This window comes from Gymnoscopelus braueri (genome assembly GCF_963280865.1).
Source record: "Gymnoscopelus braueri genome assembly, chromosome: 6".
Classification (NCBI taxonomy): domain Eukaryota; kingdom Metazoa; phylum Chordata; class Actinopteri; order Myctophiformes; family Myctophidae; genus Gymnoscopelus; species Gymnoscopelus braueri.
The window spans coordinates 55,320,478-55,342,793 of NC_137607.1; the positions used below are offsets into that span (position 1 = coordinate 55,320,478).

At 39.6% G+C, this 22,316-nt stretch overlaps 2 protein-coding genes across 8 annotated transcripts in view; both read right to left on the bottom strand.

Moving 5' to 3' along the window:
* il12rb2 (interleukin 12 receptor, beta 2a) overlaps positions 1 to 3,707 on the bottom strand; it is a 16,101-nt gene extending 12,394 nt beyond the window's left edge. Inside the window, exons 1-3 of the mRNA XM_080431304.1 lie at positions 3,604 to 3,707; positions 2,571 to 2,714; positions 259 to 534 (exon numbers count right to left, since the gene is read on the bottom strand). Coding sequence (XP_080287430.1) covers positions 259 to 534; positions 2,571 to 2,640 — 346 coding nt within the window. The 5' untranslated portion in view covers positions 2,641 to 2,714; positions 3,604 to 3,707. The remainder of the gene's footprint in view (positions 1 to 258; positions 535 to 2,570; positions 2,715 to 3,603) is intronic.
* Positions 3,708 to 3,891: 184 nt separating this feature from the next.
* On the bottom strand, positions 3,892 to 20,538 carry il23r (interleukin 23 receptor). Of its 7 annotated transcripts, none has more exons than XM_080431668.1 (18): positions 20,367 to 20,538; positions 20,129 to 20,147; positions 19,915 to 19,979; positions 18,722 to 18,863; positions 18,239 to 18,447; positions 17,509 to 17,632; positions 16,842 to 17,017; positions 16,247 to 16,389; positions 13,290 to 13,497; positions 13,109 to 13,182; positions 12,319 to 12,523; positions 10,980 to 11,180; positions 9,912 to 10,010; positions 9,340 to 9,498; positions 7,746 to 7,886; positions 7,367 to 7,457; positions 6,756 to 6,846; positions 3,892 to 6,120 (listed from the first exon to the last, which is right to left on the bottom strand). In XM_080431668.1, the coding sequence occupies exons 3-18, from the start codon at positions 19,970 to 19,972 to the stop codon at positions 5,458 to 5,460; spliced, it is 2,784 nt and encodes a 927-aa protein (XP_080287794.1). In that variant the 5' UTR covers positions 19,973 to 19,979; positions 20,129 to 20,147; positions 20,367 to 20,538; the 3' UTR covers positions 3,892 to 5,457. The 7 variants fall into 7 exon arrangements, with proteins under 7 accessions (XP_080287794.1, XP_080287790.1, XP_080287793.1 ...); XM_080431664.1 differs by having other exon boundaries at positions 18,722 to 18,910; XM_080431667.1 differs by having other exon boundaries at positions 20,251 to 20,538.
* Positions 20,539 to 22,316: the final 1,778 nt, after the last annotated feature.

The window sequence follows — 22,316 nt, forward strand, 5'->3', positions numbered from 1 at the left end:
CGATCCAGTAAATCACAATGTAAACAAAGCCAGTGGAGGGATGAGTCTGACAGCACGTTCTATTAAACCAGTGGTTCTCCACTGCATTGACCATGTACTGTAGCTATGGGCCCAATACTTGAACTACAGTAAGTAACACCATCTTCATCTGTTGAAGTTGTTCTTTGCCTGTGTGAGCCTGAAGAACATATTGCAACCCACGTTTGAGTGCCTACCCACTGGTTAAACCCTGATTTAGAGATACAATAGGCTACTTACATGCTGTAACGATGTCTATTCCACAGGGATCATGTGGCCGGCAGTTGTTACAGCGACAGCTGTAGGTTGATCGACTCAGTGTTATGTTCTTCACATTGAGATATAGGGTGGATGAATTTAGATCTTTGTGCCGAACTTCGAATAAGTTCTCTCTCATGGATTTCTTGCACGTGCCCCCCCGGCAGGTAAAGGTGCAGTACACCGTCAAATTGGAGCCTCGTTGCACCACATTTCCCACATTCTTCACACTGGACCATATGGTGCATGACTTTTCACCTGTAAAAAGTAAGAATACAAGTGTTCACAATCATGCACTTCACAATCATGCCGTTGAGAGGTCTAATAATTCTCACAGGATTTTGCGCTACCATTTGACATGTGAGAGTTGGACAGGCTACAATTACAACATGCATTGCATTGGTGACAAGATGCAATTATTTAGTTCTATCTAAGGCATTCACAATTTGTATTTATTTATTTACTGAATATCATAATGCACATTACTGTCAACAGACACAGTTACGAGTATAAAGCAGGTGAACAGCATACACAGCTCACAGCAACATCATTTCACTTCAAACTTAACACTTTGCAATGATCATTCAGTTTTGTGTATATTGTATAATTGGATGCATATGAACATTGTGCCAATGTTTAAGTCCATATCATCAGATTCATCACAGAGAATTGTCAATTGAACATTTGCCAAAGGATCACACAGCCATATCAGCTCAGATCAGCTCTCATGGGAGCTCTCAAATCCAATGCCATTCACTTCACTGTAAACTATAGCCTATTAGGCCAGTGGTTCTCTCTTTTTAGGCTGTGACCCCCAAAATAATCATATTTGAACTGGGGACCCCCCAAAATAATCATATTTGAACTGCGGACCCCCCAAAAAATCATATTTGAACCGGGGGCCCCCCCAAATTAATCATATTTGAACTGTGCAACCCCCAAAAATAATCATATTTGAACTGGGGACCCCCACCTGACAAGCACTTGGAATTGTAGAAGTAGAGGCATTACATTTTGTTTAACTCGGTTCCACAGATATATAATATTCTGAAAATAGCAGATCTACAAGCTCGCAACGCTTGTAGACCGGCTATTTTCAAAATGTTTGCCTCTTTCTTATATCATTTGACAATTAGGCCAATGTTTGACCAGTTTTTATAGTATAGTTTGTTGATTACTTTTGATGCAGTAATGGTCTTTTTTCAGTTCATTTCTTTTTTAGGTATTAAAAAGGTCTTAAAGGCAGATATTTTTTGGTTAAAACTAAAAGTTTTGTATTAAAAGGTTAAAGCACTATATTCTGATAGTAATCATTGCTATAGAGTGTTTGTTCAGTAACAGGGGTCTCCCCTTCTCTCCAACTCTTTAATAAACAGAAAATACATTTTCAGGTAGGTGACAACATTTCAGCCAATCAGCAGAGAGAGCCCATTTATCAGCTTCATGTTTATAGTGTTCCAGTTCCAATTTGTTCAGCTCATATCTTTGTGTCATCACTTCCAAATTCACTTGTTTAATCTTTATCCTGACTGAGTTCTCTATCCTGAATGGATAAAATTGGTATCCTGTCCTGAAAATGCATTTTCTGTTTAATAAAGAGCTGGAGAGACATGGAGACTCCTGTTACTGAACAAACAATATAGCAATGAGTACTATCATTAGAATATAGAGCTACTATTTAACACTTATTTTGACCAAAGAAAATCACTTACCCTACCTTTAAAGTCCTAAAATTGCCCCCCCCCCTCAAATCATGTGGGGACCCCCACTGTATTAGGCTACATGGAGTCAACAACTTATTAGGCTACAGCAGTTGTTTTCTGGGACCAGACGAATCTGCCACTGTAAAAAAGCAGTGATATAGTCTGGCCACGCCAGGCTAGTGGTTTTCAACCCTTTTCATATCAAGGACCATTATTTATCCGGCATTTGAGCCACGGACCACCATTTGATGACATTTAGACTCTCAGACCCAAGACTTAGAATCATTTGGTTGTCGTTGGATAAGATTTTGTCCACAATTCCATGCTGTATTGATGTTGGTTCCATAGGAGAGATAACAGGCAAACGATCAAAATAACAATTCTTTAATTAAGTAATGCAGATGTTTAACAATAAGTTAACTCTTGAGAGCATAAAATGAAACCAAATGGACCCGTAAGGGTCCATTTGGTTTCATTTTAAGCTCTCAAGAGTTAAACATCTATAAAGGTCCATTTGGTTACCAACTATCCATCTTTTAGCTGGGGACCACTGGTTGAGAACCACTGGGCTACAGGGAGTCAACAACCTACCTTGGCAAGACTGTACAGCCAGTACAGTGATGATGGTGATGATGGCCCATGTGTAGGGTGTTGTAGCCATGAGTCATCGTCCGTTACACCGGCTTATTGCTATGTGTTTCTCACATAGCAGCAGCTGCAAACAATTTCATGTTTCTTGAAAGACAATAAACAAATGCATAATCAATATCCATGTTTAGGCAAAAAATAATTTAATTAATATCCAGTCCAATGTTAATATGGTATTATTATCCCATCAAATTAAACTCGAAATTCTAACTTAGCCTATGCATAAAAGTCAGTGGATATAAAGTAGGCTATACATTTGCTGAAGTACTAATTAATTGATAACTCAAAAAGTAATTTTGAGGTATTTCTTTTACTTTACTGGAGTATTTCCAATTTTCAGTACATTTACTCTACTCTCAAAGGCAAATATTGTACTTTTACTCCACTATAATTATTTGAAAACTTTAGTTACTAATTACTTTGTAGATTTTGATTATTATTACAAAACAATAACATACATTAAACGCTTCGGCTTCAACCCTATACATTTCGACCATTTCAAAATATCAGAGCTCACAATGCCTCGCAATATGTGACAATTGTGAGCTTGTAGATCCGCTATTTTCAAAGGAGTTTTTATACACTTTTATGCATTGAAAACAATTGTGAAATGGGACCGTGTGCATATGAGTACTTTTACTTTTGGTACTTTAAGTACATTTTGATACCAATACTTTTCTACTTTTACTCAAATACATTTAGAATCCTGGACTTTTAGTAGCCCTGAAACCATGGCTAGACTTTTAGCTACTTGTAACAGAGTAATTCTACTTTGCTGGATCGAGTAGCTACTTCTTCCACCACTGCGTAAAAGTTATGATCGCATCTATTATCCGTCTTTTCTTAGCCTAAATCTATCGTAGTATTACATGACGACTGACCAATATAACGTGATCACAATGTGTAGCCTATAGCCTACTTAAAAAGATGACGATCAGAGTTATTATAGTTGCTGATCAGTGAATTATATGCTTACCGATCAGACGACCCATCATCATCCTGAATGATATATAGAGCAGAGCATCCAGGGTGCGTCTGGTAGTGATAAGGTCCGCGTCTGTCTGTCTGTCTGTCTGTCTGACTGACTGTCTGACTGCACATGCGTGGTCAAACCCTCTATATTATGATCTGACAAACTTTTCATAGTTCCACAAATGGCCACACACACCCAGTGGTGGAAGAAGTACTCACATTTTGTACTTAAGTAAAAGTACCAAGGCAATTACACAATGCAGAAATACTCTGTTACAAATTAAAGTCCTGTATTAAAAATGTGCTTTATTAAAAGTACAAAGGTATTGGTATCAAAATGTACTTAAAGTACCAAAAGTAGAAAGTACTCATTATGCAGAATGTCCCATTTTACACAAGTTTTCAAATGTATAAAAATCTTTTGAAAATAGCCAATCTACAAGCTTGCAGATTGGCTATTTTCAAATGGCTGAAATGTATATAGGGCTGAAGTGGTTAATGTATGTTTTGTAATAATAATCAAACTACAAAGTAACTAGTTACTACATTTTTCAAATAATAATTGTAGTGGAGTAAAAGTACAATATTTGCCTCTGAGATGTAGTGGAGTATAAGTAAAAGTACTGAAAATGGATATACTAGTAAAAAATTAAGTAAAAAATACCTCAATTGTACTAAGGTACAGTACTTGAGTAAATGTACTTAGTTACTTTACACCATTGATGAGTTTGAGAACCTTACGCCTGTGAATGGGCCACAACCAGGGCCACAACCAACACAAAATGTATTAATTTCAGTATGTAGAATAGATAGTATATGGACTATTAGGCCATCTTGAATTCTTTCATCATGACACACAACCCAAAGCCCACAGGCTATCAGTCTAGCACAGGGACTTCCCCTAAGCTTTAGTGACTTTTACAACTGAAGACTATAGCAGGACTGCACTGCATTGTTATGTCTCACAAACAAAACATTTCAACAAAATATGATATATTGACATGTAATTGTGAGTTTGTATCAGTCAGGAAGAAAACCCTTCAGCAGTATGTCCCCAAAAACACAAAAAAACACAGTTTGACATAGTGGCTGAATTCAAACACCAGAAAATGGAGAGGTCATAAAATACGTTTTTTTTTAAAACATAGCAGAACAAGATATGACAAGTTGTGTCAGTGTTAACAGAGTTAACTTGAGAACTGCAAGGTACCACCAATGCCATAAGAAAACACTTGTGATGGCAGCAGACAAAAGTCAGAATAAAAAATATAAACACTTTTATTTTGTGGTGCCTTGCAGCGTTCATATTTCCATGGTAGAGCACCCAGGCCAGTTTCAGGAAATGCACCTGCTATGAGTTGATTCATAACTTAAGGACTGTTGTCATATTGGGGGTGGGGGTGAGACCCCTTGCTCAGGAAGTCGATAAATCAACTTAACAGTACTTGGAGTTAGGTCTACATAATAGAGAAGACCAACGAATAGATTACTGTAGCTATTTGCAATCACTAGGAGGGAACCCACAAAAAAAGAAATGAACAAAATTGCACAATTAATAGAGAATTGTCATACATTCTATACAATTATGATGTGCTAATCACAACACTGTACATTATTTAACACTTCTTGTTTATTTATCCTTAGTTCAACTAAGGAGTGAGTTTACACTTGGGGGCCAATATAACATAATATGTCAGCCCATTCCATGTTTTTAAGATAATGCTTTTGAAAGTCCTTTGCTTAGTAGTGCAGAATGTTCATTTCCCAGTTTCCAATCATTGCAGCAAAATCCAGCGTCAATTTAACCCTTACAGATCCATTTTTACACTCTTTAGTTAAATCAACACTTTGCCATGCATCACCCCTCTATGCACTGGGTGCTGCTGACAGTAGCTAGCTGAGGGAAATAACCATCAGTCAGTGTTGTTTCCGTCATACTCTCAGACAGACAGCTTTGTGTCTCATCAAGCAACGTCTCACTCTCTTGTATATCCAGACACACAGTGTCCATCTCCGCTTCGCTCTTCCCAAGCCTGTCCTCTCTAAAGAGGAGACTTGATATCCGGGGAGTGTTGGGGCCTAAACAGCCACCCATAAGGTCAAGAGTAAGTCCCAGAGATAAATCTGCCTCAACACCGGAGAGCCGGCCTCCCAGTAATCCCCCAGGGAGTTCTGGGCACCCCTCTCCCTGCTCATAGGCTGCTGTAACCCCGCTCAATTCTTTGTCTTCCTTGTTCCCCTCGTCTCGTCTGATGTCCTGTAGATCTGAGGTGATTATTTGGGGTTTATAGCCCATGTCCACGTGTACCAGCAGCCCCTCAGAGGGCATATTCCCATCATCTCTTGTCTCTTGTAATGTGCCATCCACTGCAGCATGTCCTGAACCACAGCGGAGCCCCAGTGTGTGAACAATGGGGTACTGCTCCTCTTGTTCTCCCTGGGAGACCTCCTCAATGGGGGACACGACAGGGTCACTGTCGGTGAACGCCAACCAGAATGGCTCAGTGTTCGGTTCCTCCTGCTGGAGATCAAGAGAACATGCATGTCAGAGCTAATAAGGTCAGGGTGGCGGCTGTTGATGAAGTTGTGGTTGAGGTGCTTGTCTGAGAGTTCCTCTTGTGTTTACCCTACTACACTGTCTCCCTCTCAGCTTTCCTGCCATCTATTCCAATGAATAAAATGGGCTGCACTGCCTACTTCTTAACAAAACAAACAAAAAACATTTCAGCCCGGAATGAGTCATTGCAAGTGGACAGTTAATAATCCAGTTTCCAGAAAACAATTGATTGTGAGACTAAGAATATAGGTCAAATTCTATGCAGCAATATCTATCAAAAGCACTTGTTGAAGTTATTGATATCAAAACCAAGTAGTTGTTGTCAGATGTTGCAAGATGTCAAAGTGAAAGCAGCAAGGAATAGACAGCAACAAGTGATTCAACTTCCAGGCTCCAGCTTCAGAACTGAATAGTTTGAGTGTACTGTTTTCAGCTAAATTCAGGTTCTCATCCATACAACAGTGAACAGCAAAAATGGCAACTATGATATATTTTACTTCAGATATCTTTGATGCAGTATGACGTTGTTGCGGTTGCTTTTGGTATTTTATTGGTGCTGTGCAGAATGAGAATTGTGTCATTATTCCATTTTTTTTTACCTTAAGTAGTTTGATGGCATTACTGTTTCCCAGTTTTGGTAAGTTTTCAACTAGCCAGGCAGGTCCCATGGATATACACATCTTTTTGACCCTGTATGAGAAGGAAGTTACATTTGACATTGGTGCATCTTCAAATTATCATGTGCATATTTTGTGTTTTGAGGGAAATGCAATAATTCATGTTCTTCCACAGACATCACAAAGTCATTATAAGAATCACAGTTAAGAGTTGGAGGAAGGTCCTTGCACCAAAACGTTCACAATAAAAGTGATGTATTGTTAAAGTGAAGAAGACTGTGGGAAGGAGCTTGAAATGTGTTCTTATTGCAGTAAATATGCAAATCTCACAATTCATAACGCAATTTTAAAGTATCCCTGAATATAAAGCCACCTGTAAACTAGATTGAGGACACTTGTATGTATGTTTTAGGTTTTGCAGCTTTTCTTCTCTTTCTGCTAACCGTTGTGCAATGGCATAGCATGTCGTGCAATGGCATAGCATGTGAAACAGGTGCTAAAACCACACCGGCAGTCATTCTGGCCTCAAATGCAACTGTGATCAAAACAAGATTGCAACATTCTACAACAGGTTGAGCATATCCAACTATTACCTGTTCCTCAGACAACTCCAGCACATTAGGTTGGCAACAAGCATCATGAAGAGGGCTCCAGTGACAACAAAACCAGCCAGCCACCAGCCAACTAGAGGGTACCAGGAGATAAAGAAACAAATCAATCACTAATCAGATTTCTGTTTTGCCTTCTCTGTTGTGTCCACTGGAACTATAGGCTGTAACATCATTTATAACAGATAAACCAAATACTTCAATTTCAAAATGCTGATGTGAGGTGAATGGAACCGAATGCTTATCTTTACTTATATTTTCACACTTTTACCCCCCAATTGGGAAATAATGTCATTTTTTTGTCAAGCAAATTGGTCATGCGACAAAGTATGAATTACCCATAACATATTAACGAATGACTGACCTTCAGGGTCTACAGGTTGCAAGGAGATCACGTTCCCTGGAGGCCCCTCGCCTGCTGAGGTGGATGCAGACATAAAGAGATCCAGAGCCCCTTCTGGACAGTCAAGCCATCTCTGCCTGGGTTCAGAGCCAGATACGGTCTCTGGAGAGAAAGCAAGTTGTTAGCAGAGTTATATAAATCTAAAACAAAATATGACTACAGCACCCTTGTTGTTAAACACTGCTTTTCTTTTCTAAACACATGTTAAAGTGTTCCAAAGGGCATCTGGAGCAAAGTCCACTAGATTTAATCAAACTCTGATATAGTACAGGAATAAACCTTTCAGCATTTCTTAATTGTCTTTATTTACTGAAGAAAAATATATTGTTGCTTGTCTCCATATTTTAAGTTTTCTCGTAAATTAATGCTCTATTTATTCATACTACAGTGTCACAAAAGATTACCAAAATTAGCCAATCTACATGCTAAAAAAAAATCACATTGGGACACATTTTGAGCTTGTAGATCGGCAATTTTTGCAATTTCTTTAAACAGTTTTAGACATAATAAGGTTTCCATCTGACAGCAACGATATTCTTATTATTGTGACTGCAATGTTTAGCAAAAGCTGTATTATCTATTTGGGACATTAATTTAAACAGGATGATGGCATCCAAATGATACACAAGTTGTTGCACCACAACACATGACAAATACAATCTCTCAGGCCGTTTGTGCAGCTACTGAAGTTCCTGGAATGGGTGAGTGAAATATGCTGGTTAGTAACAGCTTTAGGGTGCATGTGTGCATGCAGGCACATGGTTTCAAATGCACTAAACTTCCTGTTTGTGGTCAACCTAAGTTCTAGAATAGAAACGATAAACTGAAGACCTGAGAACATAAATAGGCCTATATCTCTTTAAGCTCACTACAGTGTATTTGGATTTTTGTTTCTTACTCTTATTTGAGCCATCACTTTTGACTTAATTATTAAAAAAAGGGAAAAGATAGGTCAGTTACAGCACTTATAAACCTAGTTTATTATCTCAAGGTAGGCTATAGGTTACATTTATCTGCTAAGAAACATAGAATGAGCCTATGGGATTCTATAGAGAATAACCATTCATCAGAAAAGATGAATGTCTATCACATTTCACTGGATTACTGGAACCAAGATCTGAAAAAACCCTGCTGATGCTCTGTGGGTTTGTGGGTGGAGAGAGTATCAAAGTAAAAATGATGTTCCATTATGTAAGTGTGGAGCGTAGACAACGTATGCATACTATACACCACAAAGTAAGTTCCCACGCTCATATGTATTTTGTGCGTAAGGCTTTTTATGAAGGACGCACGCACGCACGCACGCACGCACGCACGCACGCACGCACGCACGCACGCACGCACGCACGCACGCACGCACGCACGCACGCACGCACGCACGCACGCACGCACGCACGCACGCACGCACGCACACACACACACACACACACACACACACACACACACACACACACACACACACACACACACACACACACACACACACACACACACACACACACACACACACACACAGAGAGAGAGAGAGAGAGACTACTGCAGTAGAGATGCTCACTCTGGTGCTGTTCTGTGTGGTTGGTGTCTGGGCTCCTGAGGTAGATACTATAGTTAACTAGGAAGCCTCTCAGCTGGTCTACAGCCAGCTCCTCCCACTGGATTAGAATCTGTCTGGCCTCATGGACCAGGACTGACACCACAGGACCAGACCGTGGTCCTGAAACACAGGAGTAGAGTGTTGTTAGATTGGCTCATGTAGGACTGCTGTATGCTTCTGTGCACTGTAATTATTTGTCTCATTGTTTGTGTTTGTTGTTTGTTGTATTTTTTTTCTTTTTCTATGGTTAATGTGGTTGTTGTTTGTTGATGTTGTTGTGTATTTATTTGTATGTTTGTTACTCAGGGTGAAAAAGTAATAAAGTACTAATATCAAAAGATTGGCTCATGTATCCTCGGTACTTAACAGCATGTAACAGTTTCTTGGTGTTTCCTGCTTTAGATACATTTAAATTGTGTAAAATCAATCAAGAGCTAAGTGTAAACATCAGGTGGTGCACAAGGCATGTTTGCACACTACAGTAAGGAGAAAATAAAAACGGTTGATATGAACAGCTGAGTTGTGAGCCTTACTCTCTTCTTTGGAATAGACCATGCCAGTTGATGGATCACTTACGCCACTGGTGGTCACAGCATACAAAGACACATTATATCTCACACCTGCAGTCAGACCTGAGACAGTATAGGGGAAAACAGTATTAATCAAAAATACTCTCCAAGGTGGTCTTTTTCATGTTTTGACGTTTTATGAATTTTGGTTTTGGTTGTACAATGATTAACCTGGACTTCTCAGTAATTCCACCACAAAGTACTTAAAAACAAGGCTCCAGACATCGCAAAACAAACTGGTCAGGCTACTGCTTGGCCTCACACCCACAACTCATCTAACCCCTGCTCATTTTGCTAGGGTGGGATGGCTCAGGCTACAGGACAGGGTACAGCAGCTTGCAATGGGCCTGGTCTACAAGATACACTACACCACAAAGACACCCATGTACCTGTCAAACTACTTCAAAAACATCAAAGACGTCCACAAACACAACACCAGAGGGAGCCCCACAAATCACGTTCAACCCAGATTTGTCTCAAACAAGGGGTTAAATTTGTTCTGCTATGCCACCAAAATGCCCTACCAACAGTCATAAAAAAGTGTGAATCCTTACTCTCTTTCAAAACTGCTCTAAAAGAGCACTTACAAGGCTGCAATTCTGTAAAAAGTCCAAGCCTATTACCAGAAATGCCCCCTCCCCCCGAACTGTTTACTGTACATATTTTTCTTTTTGATTACTACTCGTTTAAATGATGTTTTTGCATAGTATTGTATATTTGTCTGTCATTAAATGTTTCGATGAATTGAATACACAGGACCCCAATGGAAACAAGCCATAGTGCTTTCTTGGGTTTAGTCCTTTTAGCATCCTTTTGTATAGAACTGTACTTTCTGTGCTTTTTTGCAAACTGTTAATAAAGTATTCCATCAATCAATCAATCAATCAATCAAATTCCAATAATAAACACCAAACATATGTTATACCTCACACAAGAGGACACTATTTGATCTCGTTTCATGGTTATGAATAGCATCTAAGCCACAACAGATGAGGGGAAACATCCAGTTATCAGCTTGAATGGTGTCTTTACTTGTGATAAGTGTAGTGACAACATCCTTGGAAACTCTTTGCCAGCATAGCTCTTCAGCTCCACTTCTCCATTCCACCACATGGCCCAGCAGTTCACCCCCGGAGCCAGACTGGAGTTCAGCCCCAAGCAGTGACCAGGTGACGACCATGGCACTGCCATTTCCTGCAGGAGCCAGCTCTGTCAGAGCAGGTCCAGAAACACCTACACAATTATGCACCAAAAGAAAAACAACACAAAACATAGCCTCAAGAAATAAATAACAAGTACAACAGTAGACAAAGCTCCAATTACTAGATCACCATCATTGCAATTAAATAAGTAAATGTAGTTCAAGGTCAGAGTCATAATGCTAAGAAAATGTTAGAGCAAACCTAGAAGATCAGGTAAGGAGGAAGTAGTCTAAGAATAAGGAAGGATTAACAGCTAAGGATATATGAATCGAGATGACGAGGATAGATTTATAAGCTTGTTCCCAAGCTTTCTTGCAAAGGAGAATGCCTGGAACTAGAGTCCAAGCAGAGCACTCTGACTGGTCTGTTGAGCTGTCGAAAGTGTCAACAGGAGTAAAAATCTGATACTTGACGAGTTCTACAAGTTTAAGCCACGATTCATTGAAATTGAATCGTCATTACATTTATATTTTTGCCCCTTTTCTCTCAATTGAGGTATGTCAATTCCTGAGTCCCCTTGCACTGTAGTCCCTTGTCGCTGCTGACCCCTACTGGAGGTATCCGTCATTTTCCCCAGTTCAGCTCCCAACTGAACAGATGCCCTGACCAACCTGTAGGAGTTGCTAGTAGTGCAGCAAAAACTCATCAATTGTGTTCGTATGGATGCCTGGCCCAAGCCAGATGTACCGCAGAGGATTTGAACCCCTAGTCTCCGGGTTGGTGGGCAGGAACCGTATTCTGCACCGCACCCATACAATATCCCACTTTTTGCTCATTTTCACACCTGAGGAGGAATCAGGGACCTTGGTCAAGCCTATCCTAGGCTGCCTAGGATATTAGATTATAGTGACGCACGCCACTGGGCATCTGTTTCGGAGGGAGAGCGGAATGTGTGGTAACTTTTTTAAACCACTTAAACCCTACTACAGTACATACTTAGTTGACCGGAGTTCGCCAGGGCTCTATACTAGGTCTGCTAGTATTTCCCTACACACGAAATCTCCTCCTGACCTACAAGCATAGAAAACATGTGAGTTTACAGATATTTTTGCCGGATGTTCGCCCCCAGAATAGGGATGCTACAGGGTTCATGTGGTTAGAGATATGTTTTCAGGCTACAGTATAATGATATTTTCTTCTGCCTACGCTACAGTATAATCTTACTGTACCTGAGCATCTGAGGTGCACAGCAGCAGGTGGAGATTCCCCATACAAGGTCACAGCACTGACACTCAGTGTCTGAACCTCGTGGGACACCGGAACCGAACAGTGGGTCGCGTTAGCAGGACAGGATCTTATGGGGCGTCTCTGACGGTTATCCAGGAAGATGTCGTAGCGTTGGACCTCTCCACTGTAGTCCTCTGGAGACAGGGCCTGGGTAAAATATTTCACTTTACAGCCCACCACTGAAATAGAACTCATTCATCAAAAGGAGCACTTCACCCATTTTCAACCCTATCTTACAATAAACGAACAAAAACTACATAATGTGCATATGTATGTCTGTAGTTCACGTATCTAAAGAATACAACCAACCGACTTCAAATTGTTCACACGCATCGACGAGAACACGATGGAGTGCTGTGCCCACGGCCGAGTCGTTCGGATAGGCGGCTGTCTAGAACCGCCGATCCGACCAAAAATGTTACCATACTGTATTAATGAACATTAGTGAGGACCAACTAAGATAGGTTGAGAATGGGTGACGTGATTGGTTTAAGTCAGTTTTATTCAGATAAAGGCATAATCAGTCTACACAGTAGGCCAATATCTGTGTCTATAGATATGAATCATTCTAGAGAACATCACATGAGAAAACATGCTGGGAGCGCTAATTTGAGTGTCCTACTAAAACTAGGTTATAACGTAGACGTGTGCTGGTTAACGAAGGAGGATTGACTCATCAAATGTAGAAACACCTATAACGTGTGAAGTTTTAGTCATAGTCATGCATAATACCTTCCACAAAATAGTCACTTCCCGAAGCATGTTTGTCTCCTTGTCACCTGAAATCCTCCAGACATGTAAGGGACCTAAACACGCATTCAAATAAATGTTATTATTGCTTTTTTGTTGCTGTATTAGCTCCATATACTATATATTATTATTGTTGTTATTATTAAAAAGAAATCAGGCTTGCCTTTTGCAGTGCTATTCGCCCGAACAGGAGGACTCCATGTGCTGCAGAGAGGCCTCTTGCTGGGCTTGGGTGTGGAGGTGGGCCTCAGGGCAGGGATGAGTTCTGGTGTAGCTTTACACACTCTTATCTGGAATTCATATTCTGTGAGCGGGACCAAGCCCCTCAGTCTGATCAGGCCCTTACTGAGCTCAGTTTGTTCTCTCAGTACCTGCACAAAAGAACAGAAACACTCTGTAGGCTATGTTACCTGTTTAAGCCTAAACTGGAATTTGTAGTGATTTTACTCATCATTTCTAGACTTTATTTCTTAGATAGGAGAGAGACAGGAAACCAGTGGTAGAGATAGATATATTTTCATGATCAATATATCAATCAATCAATCAATCAATCAATCAATCAATCAATCAATCAATCAATCAATCAAAGAGACATCCCAAACTAAAAAAGTTTGTGACTTGACTTATGTATGGCCACTTTTTGGCGCTTTTCCACTGCCTGTACTCACTTTATTGTCTCCGCCGAAGGTGGAGAATATGTTTTCGCTTTGTGTGAGCAAACATTGTTAGCTAAGCTAACATTGGGCAAGCTCCACGTGACACGTGTCAATTTGTTGACACCAATACCTCTGATTGGCTAGAGGGACGCGTGACGAAATAAAATTCTATAAATAGGTGTGTCACTTCAAAAAGCCCCTACTTTTTGAAGTGAGGTAAAACAGGATCAATCAGACTTGATTGGAACAGTACCTTCAGTAAGTCCAAGTCACCCGTCTGTGCGTGTGTGTTTCCCTCTGAGAACACCTAACATTGGTCAAGCAAAGGCGCAGAAGGCCAAAGCTAAGAAAGCATACTCATCTACAATTGTAACGTAGAAGAGGACTAGAGTTGAAATGATCCCACAACAAAGCCGAACTCTTAATACGTGTCAATATGTTGACATCAATGTCTCTGATTGGCTAGAGGGACGCATGACGAAATACAATCCTATAATAAAAAGGTGTGTCACTTCAAAAAGCCGTTTACGTTTTTGAAGCGAGGTAAGACAGGATCAATCAGTCTTGATTGGAACAGTATCTTCTAGTCCAAATCACCCGTCTGTGCGTGTGTGTGTCCCTTTGAGAACACCTGACATTGGTCAAGCAAAGGCGCAGAAGGCCAAAGCTAAGAAAGCATACTCATCTACAACAGTAACACAGAAGAGGACTAGAGTTGAATTGATCCCACAACAAGACCGAAATCTTAATACGTATTAATATGTTGACACCAATGCCTTTGATTGGCTAGAGGAATGCATGACGAAATACAATTCTATAAATAGGTGTGTCACTTCAAAAAACCGTTTACGTTTTTGAAGCGAGGTAAGACAGGATCAATCAGTCTTGATTGGAACAGTATCTTCTAGTCCAAATCACCCGTCCGTGCGTGTGTGTGTCCCTCTGAGAACACCTAACATTGGTCAAACAAAGGCGCAGAAGGCCAAAGCTGATCAAACACACCAATCAACTGCTGAAACTGTTCAAGACAATGAAGATGAAGAAGACAGACAAGTATTTGAACAAACCAGTCAATTATGACGACTCCCATATGATAGATTGCTTCAATGTAAACAGAGCATTGCTTCAATTAAACAGAGCTAAGAATCATAAAGAAAGAATGAAATTAATCAGAGACAAAAAATCGCTAAATGACAAAAGACGAAGACTAGCCATGAATGCTGACAATATGACACAGCAAAGATTGCTACAATCTCTGGAAGAAAAAGTAGAAGAGTCTGAAGAGAACATCGAAAGGAAAAAAAGGAACTGGTCTGAGTATTTAAATAATGAAAGACAACATCAACAAGCACATAACACGAGTAAGAAGAAACAATACAGATCACAAGAATTAGAAGTTAATGAATCTGCTCTCGCATTCTACTCTACTGTATCTCATTAGTTATTGCTATGATAATATAATTGCTATAGTCTGCTGGCGGAGACTTGTGCTCCGAGGAGCACATTTTCTAGTTTACAATGTACTTTGTTTTCCACTGTAGATAGTAGGCCCTACCCCCTCCATGGAGCTGGTCATCTTAGTGCGAATTGCAACTTGTGTGGAAGCATGAAAGGTTTATCATGATCCAATGTCTACTCTAACACTAGCTCCGTCTGTGGGACTTGGTCTCCTAACTGTGTTGTAGTTCAGATAGGGCGTATGGCGAGCAAGCGGCTCCTCAACTTCGATCTTTTTCTGTATCGTATCAAAAAGGTAAAAGTAGATATACTACACAGATGTATGTAGTTCTGACCATCTGGAAAACATGAATCGTTGGGTTGAAACAACCTTTTAAACCATTTTTAGCTAGCCTGCCTGCGCCAAATTTATTTTAACATGGAGACACGTGCATGTTGAGCGGTCTACTCCAGTCTATAAGCAGGCAGAAGTAAAAGGTGATTTCAAGGTATGATGTTGTTGTTGAAGACAGGATTGCTACATCTACATCTAAGTTTTCATCATAATGAGCTACAATAGATTACATTTGACAGTTGTCGTCTTGTGCTGCAGCAACACAAAAATGTATAAATTAATAGTCTATTGAAAAAAAAACTATGCGAAAGTAACTAGTATCTACCGTAGTTACTTTTATAATACAGAAACTAGTAAAGTAACTCAGTTACTTTTTGAGAGCAGTAACTATAGTGACTAATTAGTTACTACTAATTGAAAGTAACATGCCCAACACTGGTCATGATGCAATGATGCTACGATTCTCTCTGACTAATCAGCCAATCTGCAGTGTTTTCATGTCACCTTCTGGTATTGCCTCATCTCACTTGGAACCTTAACCAAAAAAGTACCAGGTATAGTACCAGGTACTATATACAGTACAATGTTTTCCCGAGTTGAGTTCAGTCTGTACCATGCAGTGGAAAAGTGCCAAAATATATCATAGTTGAATGAAATTGTGTAGACGTTTACCCAGGATCCATTCATAGGCACTGTCCTGTGCCTGGTGTGGAGCATGAGATGCTCTGAGGAGTTTTCCCAGTGCAACGTAGCTGTGATGGAATTATTCATGATCTCAATCTGCACAGACTTAATCTCTGGTACATCTGGTAACACTGGAAAAGGGAACAAAAAGCAGGGACTTTGTGAGATGAGTCCCTTGACAGTGGTCTTCAGTAAGTGAGAAGGATTGTGGCATTAAAGAAGGTTATCACCTTGAAAGGCAACCATAACACAAACATTAACAGCATTTGATTGTTGAACCTATTGTTGTTGAACCTAAAAGACATAGTCCTTACAACAGCGGCAAACTCAGTTAAAGTTCACCACGGTAACTGAGGCTAACTGATGAGGCAGTGGTGAAATCATTCAGCATAAAAGAGAGGTTTCACAAACACAGCGAAACAGATGTCCGCTAACTGGGTCAGACTAGTCAAACTGTGAGAACATGTAGAGTAGCATAAGCATCTTGAAAGGGACAGCTCACAGGATGACGTACTTCTTGAAATGAAGTTGTTTCTGACTGATAAACCGCTACCTACAGAACATTGTGTGAAAGACAGCTTACCCACATCCCTCACACGGAGGATGAAGGGGTCTGACTTTGATGTTCCCAAGGCATTGGCAGCAGTGATATTCAACTGGTACGTCTCATTTTCATCAAACAGTGTCTTTGGCAGAGAGAAAATATCTGTGCTTTGCACTCCATCGTAATGTATCTGGGTCCCATTTTCTCTGTTGAAACTTATATAAAAATATACACACATAACAAAAAATAAAAATAAATACACTCACACAAGCACACACACACGGTATATATATATATATATATATACTGTATAACACAGGTAACTGCACTGGTTACCTGTATGGTTACCTGTATCTTTTAGAATTGATTTTGTATTATTTTGCCCTCATTTTTTATTCTGGCATTCTACTATTTGTTATCATAATGTGAAGCACTTTGGGCTGCATTTTATGTATGAAAGGTGCTATACAAATCAAGATATTTATTATAGAACAAAGATTGTGTCAATATAGACCTGTATTTGTCAATGAAGACAGGACAATAACATTCAATAACATTCAAACACATACAGTATCTATTCTAAAAATGTTTTGTTATGTTATGGTACAAAACGTTTGTTGTTTCTGATGTTTTATTTTTCATTTATTAATTTATTTGCGTAAAATGTATAGAGACTTTTGCCTTAAAGCAGTACATGTAACAGTACCTGGTGACGGAGATGTTGTAGGTAGTGATTAGGTGTGTCTCCTGCCCCCTGGTCCAGAAGCAGTAAATCAAATTGGAATTCCGTAATGTCTGACAACTGATCTCTGTAGGCTTGTCAGGAGGCACTGTAGAGGCACAGCAAAACAAAACATAATTGGATATATTTTGACTTCAGTACATCAGAGTTTCAGTACATCTTCCAACAGTAGAGACAACAGACAAATAATATAACAATATATATTATTATAACACTGTGTTCAGCCAATTCAACATCACAGTACAGTACATGGCTTATCAAGCAATGACAGAAACGTTGCCAGTATCTCTAGAACAGTGGGTTTCAATCTTGTTGTGCCCAAGGCACACCAAAGGGCAAGTCGAAATCTCAAAGCACACCTGTATTCATATCCATGCAAAATAGCCTCGATAACACACCTGTTATCACTTATCACTCTGTAAATGTGTTTATTTAATAATAACAAATAACAAGTTTAACCACTTAAGCCCCATTTCATACTTTCACAAATGTTCAAAAATAGCAAAGATAGCAATCAACAAGCTCACAAGCTTGTAAAATGTTTTGGTGCAATTTTTATAGTAGGCTAGTTTATAGTGCATTGCAATAATAAGGTATGGTTGTCACAAAGTCCCAAGGCACACCTATGGAATTGTCTCACGGCAAACCAGTGTGCCTCACCGAACCACTGCTCTAGAAAATATTCTGTACATACATCCACTTTGGAGATCCAGTCCACAGATGAAGTCTCGTCTTCCGTTCATCTCCCGATAGCAGAACAGGCTAGACTTCGGCCTGGTGACGTTGACCAATCTGAATCTTGCCGTGGTGCAGCTACGCTCAGTTGCAGCTATCTCCTCTGGCTCCTGTCGAGCTCCTGATTGATTTTTCACTTCCAGATACAACTTAACTGAACTAACTGAACTGAAAGAAAAGGGAGCAAACAAAAAACAAGTTTTAAACCCTTGTTGTATCTGTTGATAGTGTTAAGCATGCAACACAACCAAAGAAAACAGCACAGACACAAAACCAATACGAAACCAAACAGACAATACAACTACAGTAGGCTACAATATGAGGCAGGGTCTCTTAGTTTCTATAGCCTCTTCTACACTAGAATATGACAACAGAAATAATAAAGTTTTACTTTCTTGAGATATACAGTACATTTATTTGTATAATGGTATACAGTACCCACCGACTTTTACATGTGGTATGGCAGTACACTGTCAGGTTTGTGCCCATGCGGAAAAGTGGCGCTGGCTCCACTGTCAGAGTCCCCTGGCATACAGTACGTACATACTGTATGGGCTGACAACCAACGAGGAGCAGAGGAGAGCCTGTCCATAACAGAGCGATGAGCAGCAGTGACATCTGTATGCAATTCCTTCGTTCAAACAACCATAATTTTTTTAAGGCATTTACATACGGTATAACATTATCAAACTTGCCCAGCAACATTGTATTTGACACAAACAGAGCATCCCTGCTACAATAGAGATACTGTATATGTTCACATTCTGGAACTTTATGTGGCTCAGTGGACTGAGATACTGTGCATCATACTCAAAATGTCATGGGTTCAGCTAAGGTTGAAGTTAGAAGTCGCACAACTCGAAGTCACAATATAATTCCAACCACTTTTTCAGGGTTTGGAGAGAGTTGAGTGGGTTCGGTATAGTTCACACGCTACCCCCTTATAGCTCAATATCTGCCTTATTCTACTATACCATGCAACAACAAAGTATACCCAAAATCTATACATAAAATGCTTTACCCTAAGTTACTTTGTGCTTACTTGTTTTCTTGGCTATTTACATGACTGCGTTGACTAGGGTTTATGCTATTTACTCCAATCTCACACTTTGTAAATCAATCTGGATAAGAGCATCGGCTAAATGTCAAATACTAATTGTAAGTGCCTCAGATCTGTAAAAGCAGGAGCCCACTTCTCAGGCAGGCAGAAAGAAAACCACAATGGAATCATTTCAATCGTTTTATCTGCGGTATTTAGAACACTTTCCCTCCTTATCTAAGGTATATAATCTGTGGCTTTTATCTCTGAGATTATGTTTTCATTTTTTTCATTTCTGTTTGTGTGTGTGTGTGCGCGCGTGCGTGCGTGCGTGCGTGCGTGTGTGTGTGTGTGTGTGTGTTTGCTCCTAATAGTACAGCTTTTGTCCAAAACTCACATTCATCAATGGAGTCATGCGATAAAGATGTATCATACCAATTTTTTTATTCCATGCCGATTGGCATCCAAAATGTGTGGGTTTACTTGAAAAAGTAAATAAAAACATCTGCACATTTAGCGGCAACATACAAGACAACACTTGTGTAATACTAATAACAAGGTAAAACACGGCCATGTTTCTTGTAACTACAACTCACATTTGAAATTGAGGAGGAATATAACTGTACACCTCCAAACAGTTTGGTAGAAATTCATCTTGTTCCTGTTCAGGACAAATAATCCAATAATTAGGCTATACCATCGGCAAAAAATAACTTGATCAATCAGTAGTGATTAAAGTAGATTACAAAAAAAACATCTGATTTGATTAATGTATACACTATTCAATACAAAACAGGACTCATAGCTTACCTCGACCATCAATGCCCTTCTGCTTGAAATGAGAAGTAGTGAGAGTTATTATTAGTATTATTAAGACAAGACAAGACAAGACAAGACAAGACATACATGTCAAGGCATGTCATTGTGCTTACCTGTTGAATCAGCTCACACTGCGAGAGGCCTCCACATGTTGAATATCTTTTTGTTAGATTTTCTTTAAACGATGAAATGATGTAACATTATGTAGCCAACAAGTCTGATCACAAACCTTATATCACAAACTGTCAAATCATGATACAGTGGCCAGATGTTTGGGTCACCAGCATTTCAGATATCCTCTTAAAACGATGAAAGGTTTACACTGTATTAGCCTATATTATCAAAATATAGAAAGATTTTCTTCACAACGTTATCATCCATGACTAACATTCAGACAGCCTCGCAAGGTGTTTTTGTCTAAACTGATCCTTTTCGTTTACTTTGAACGCTCTTAAGCAGGGCACTGACCTACTTTGGAGGCATTTCAACGTGCAAAAACATGCTTGAACCAGTTGGGTGTTCCACTTAGGCAACCACCTATTCACCACAAACACTCCATCAACTCTAAATATTAAACTGTGCAATCAGCTGAGTGTGTGTGTGTGCACGTGTGCTGTTAGCAGATTATCAAGGAGTGGTGGCCAGTAACTAAGCACATATTTCTGAAACTTTCTGAAAATGCACTTCGTAATTTGTACTTTTGAATAGGCCTACTTGAGTATTTACTTGAGTATACACTTTGTCCATCGCTTTGTCCACCACTTTGTTCGCAATTAAGAACTTATGAATTCCTATAGAATTCGGACCATAAATACTGGGCAGCGCAATAAGCGCAATGACGTCTAGAACTTATTTTGTAATTTTTAGAATAAGGATGGCGCTGATCGGCAAACCAGAGAATATATGAAATCTGCAAGTTCATCCACATCAAACAGGCCTACACCAGGTGCTGTAAATAGAACAACATAATAAAATGGTATTCACTAACACATTTAGCCTACTACAGCATGCTAGAATAGAATAGAATAGAAAGACTACAACTTGCAACACTTCACAATCCCATTTCAAGGCATGTTAGATAAACGAGACAATCACCTTGAGCTTCTGTTCAGGATCCTCTAGACTACTTTAGAGTGTTTATTGTGCCTGGGAACAAACTAGCCTTTAATCTCACCAGATTTTTTGATTTATTGTTGACGCTCACTTTCCATCTCTAACTTCAAAGTTTTTAAGGGGAAAACCCCCCAGTAAGAACAGTAAGAATAGCTTGTTGTTAAGATCAAAAAGACCACAAGTGTTTTTCTTTACTCTAGTTTTTAGAATAGTCATCTCTCTCATGATAGAAAATCAGGTCTAAATAACACTCAACCTTTAGGGGGAAATTTTGGAAGGATTTTTAGTTTTTCATAAGATCACAATCATATTGCTTGAATACAAAGAATAATGACAAATAATGTGTGACATGAAATATTTTATGTGATATCCCCTCCCAGGAGGGAATGAAATTCCCCATCAATTGGAATGGGATCATACATGCCTACATAATTCATTAAAAAAAACTCGTCCCAAACCTTTTCAGCTCGAAACCCAAGAGAAATGTAGAAAATTTACGCCCCCCCCCCTGTCGTAACTCTGAGGACCCCCTAGAGGTCCCAGACCCCCTGTTGAAGACAAAAGGTGTAGTGCATAGCTGCTAAACTTCAGTGATAATGCAACCACAGTGTGAACCACAACACAATGAGCACTGAAACTCACAATCAAAATGTGTGAAATTAAGACATACTTTCATCTTAGAAATGACTGTCCAATGTCAAACTTTTCCAGTGGTGTCTATTAAAAAAGTAAGTTTTCCTTCAGAATTACAGTTTGACAAACGATTAACTCAATCAAATCATATCTGCACAACAGAATAAAGTAGTATGGTGATATAGATTATGCGAGCAGAGCACTGACTTGACACCTAGTAAAATTGTCATATTGAATGTTTTGTTTAAAGATGAGTGATATTATAGATACAAAAAATAAAAATCTGTTCAGCCTGGAATTGATTGGCTGTTCGGGGGTCTGCCCGAACATCCCAATGGCCAGTCCTTCCTTGGGCTTGGGACAGCAAGTGGTTTATCGTGGTATGGCACAGAGGCGGTATAGGGCTTGGGACCAGGGTTGCCAGATCTGCTTA

Excerpts from the sequence above, each read along its gene's own strand:
- il23r (XM_080431664.1), bottom strand. Across the intron at positions 16,390-16,841 it reads CCTCCGTGTGAGGGATGTGG|TGTTACCAGATGTACCAGAG; the intron begins GTAAGCTGTCTT and ends TCCCTTTTCCAG. Across the intron at positions 6,121-6,755 it reads ATGCCATCAAACTACTTAAG|CAGGAGGAACCGAACACTGA; the intron begins GTAAAAAAAAAT and ends CTTGATCTCCAG.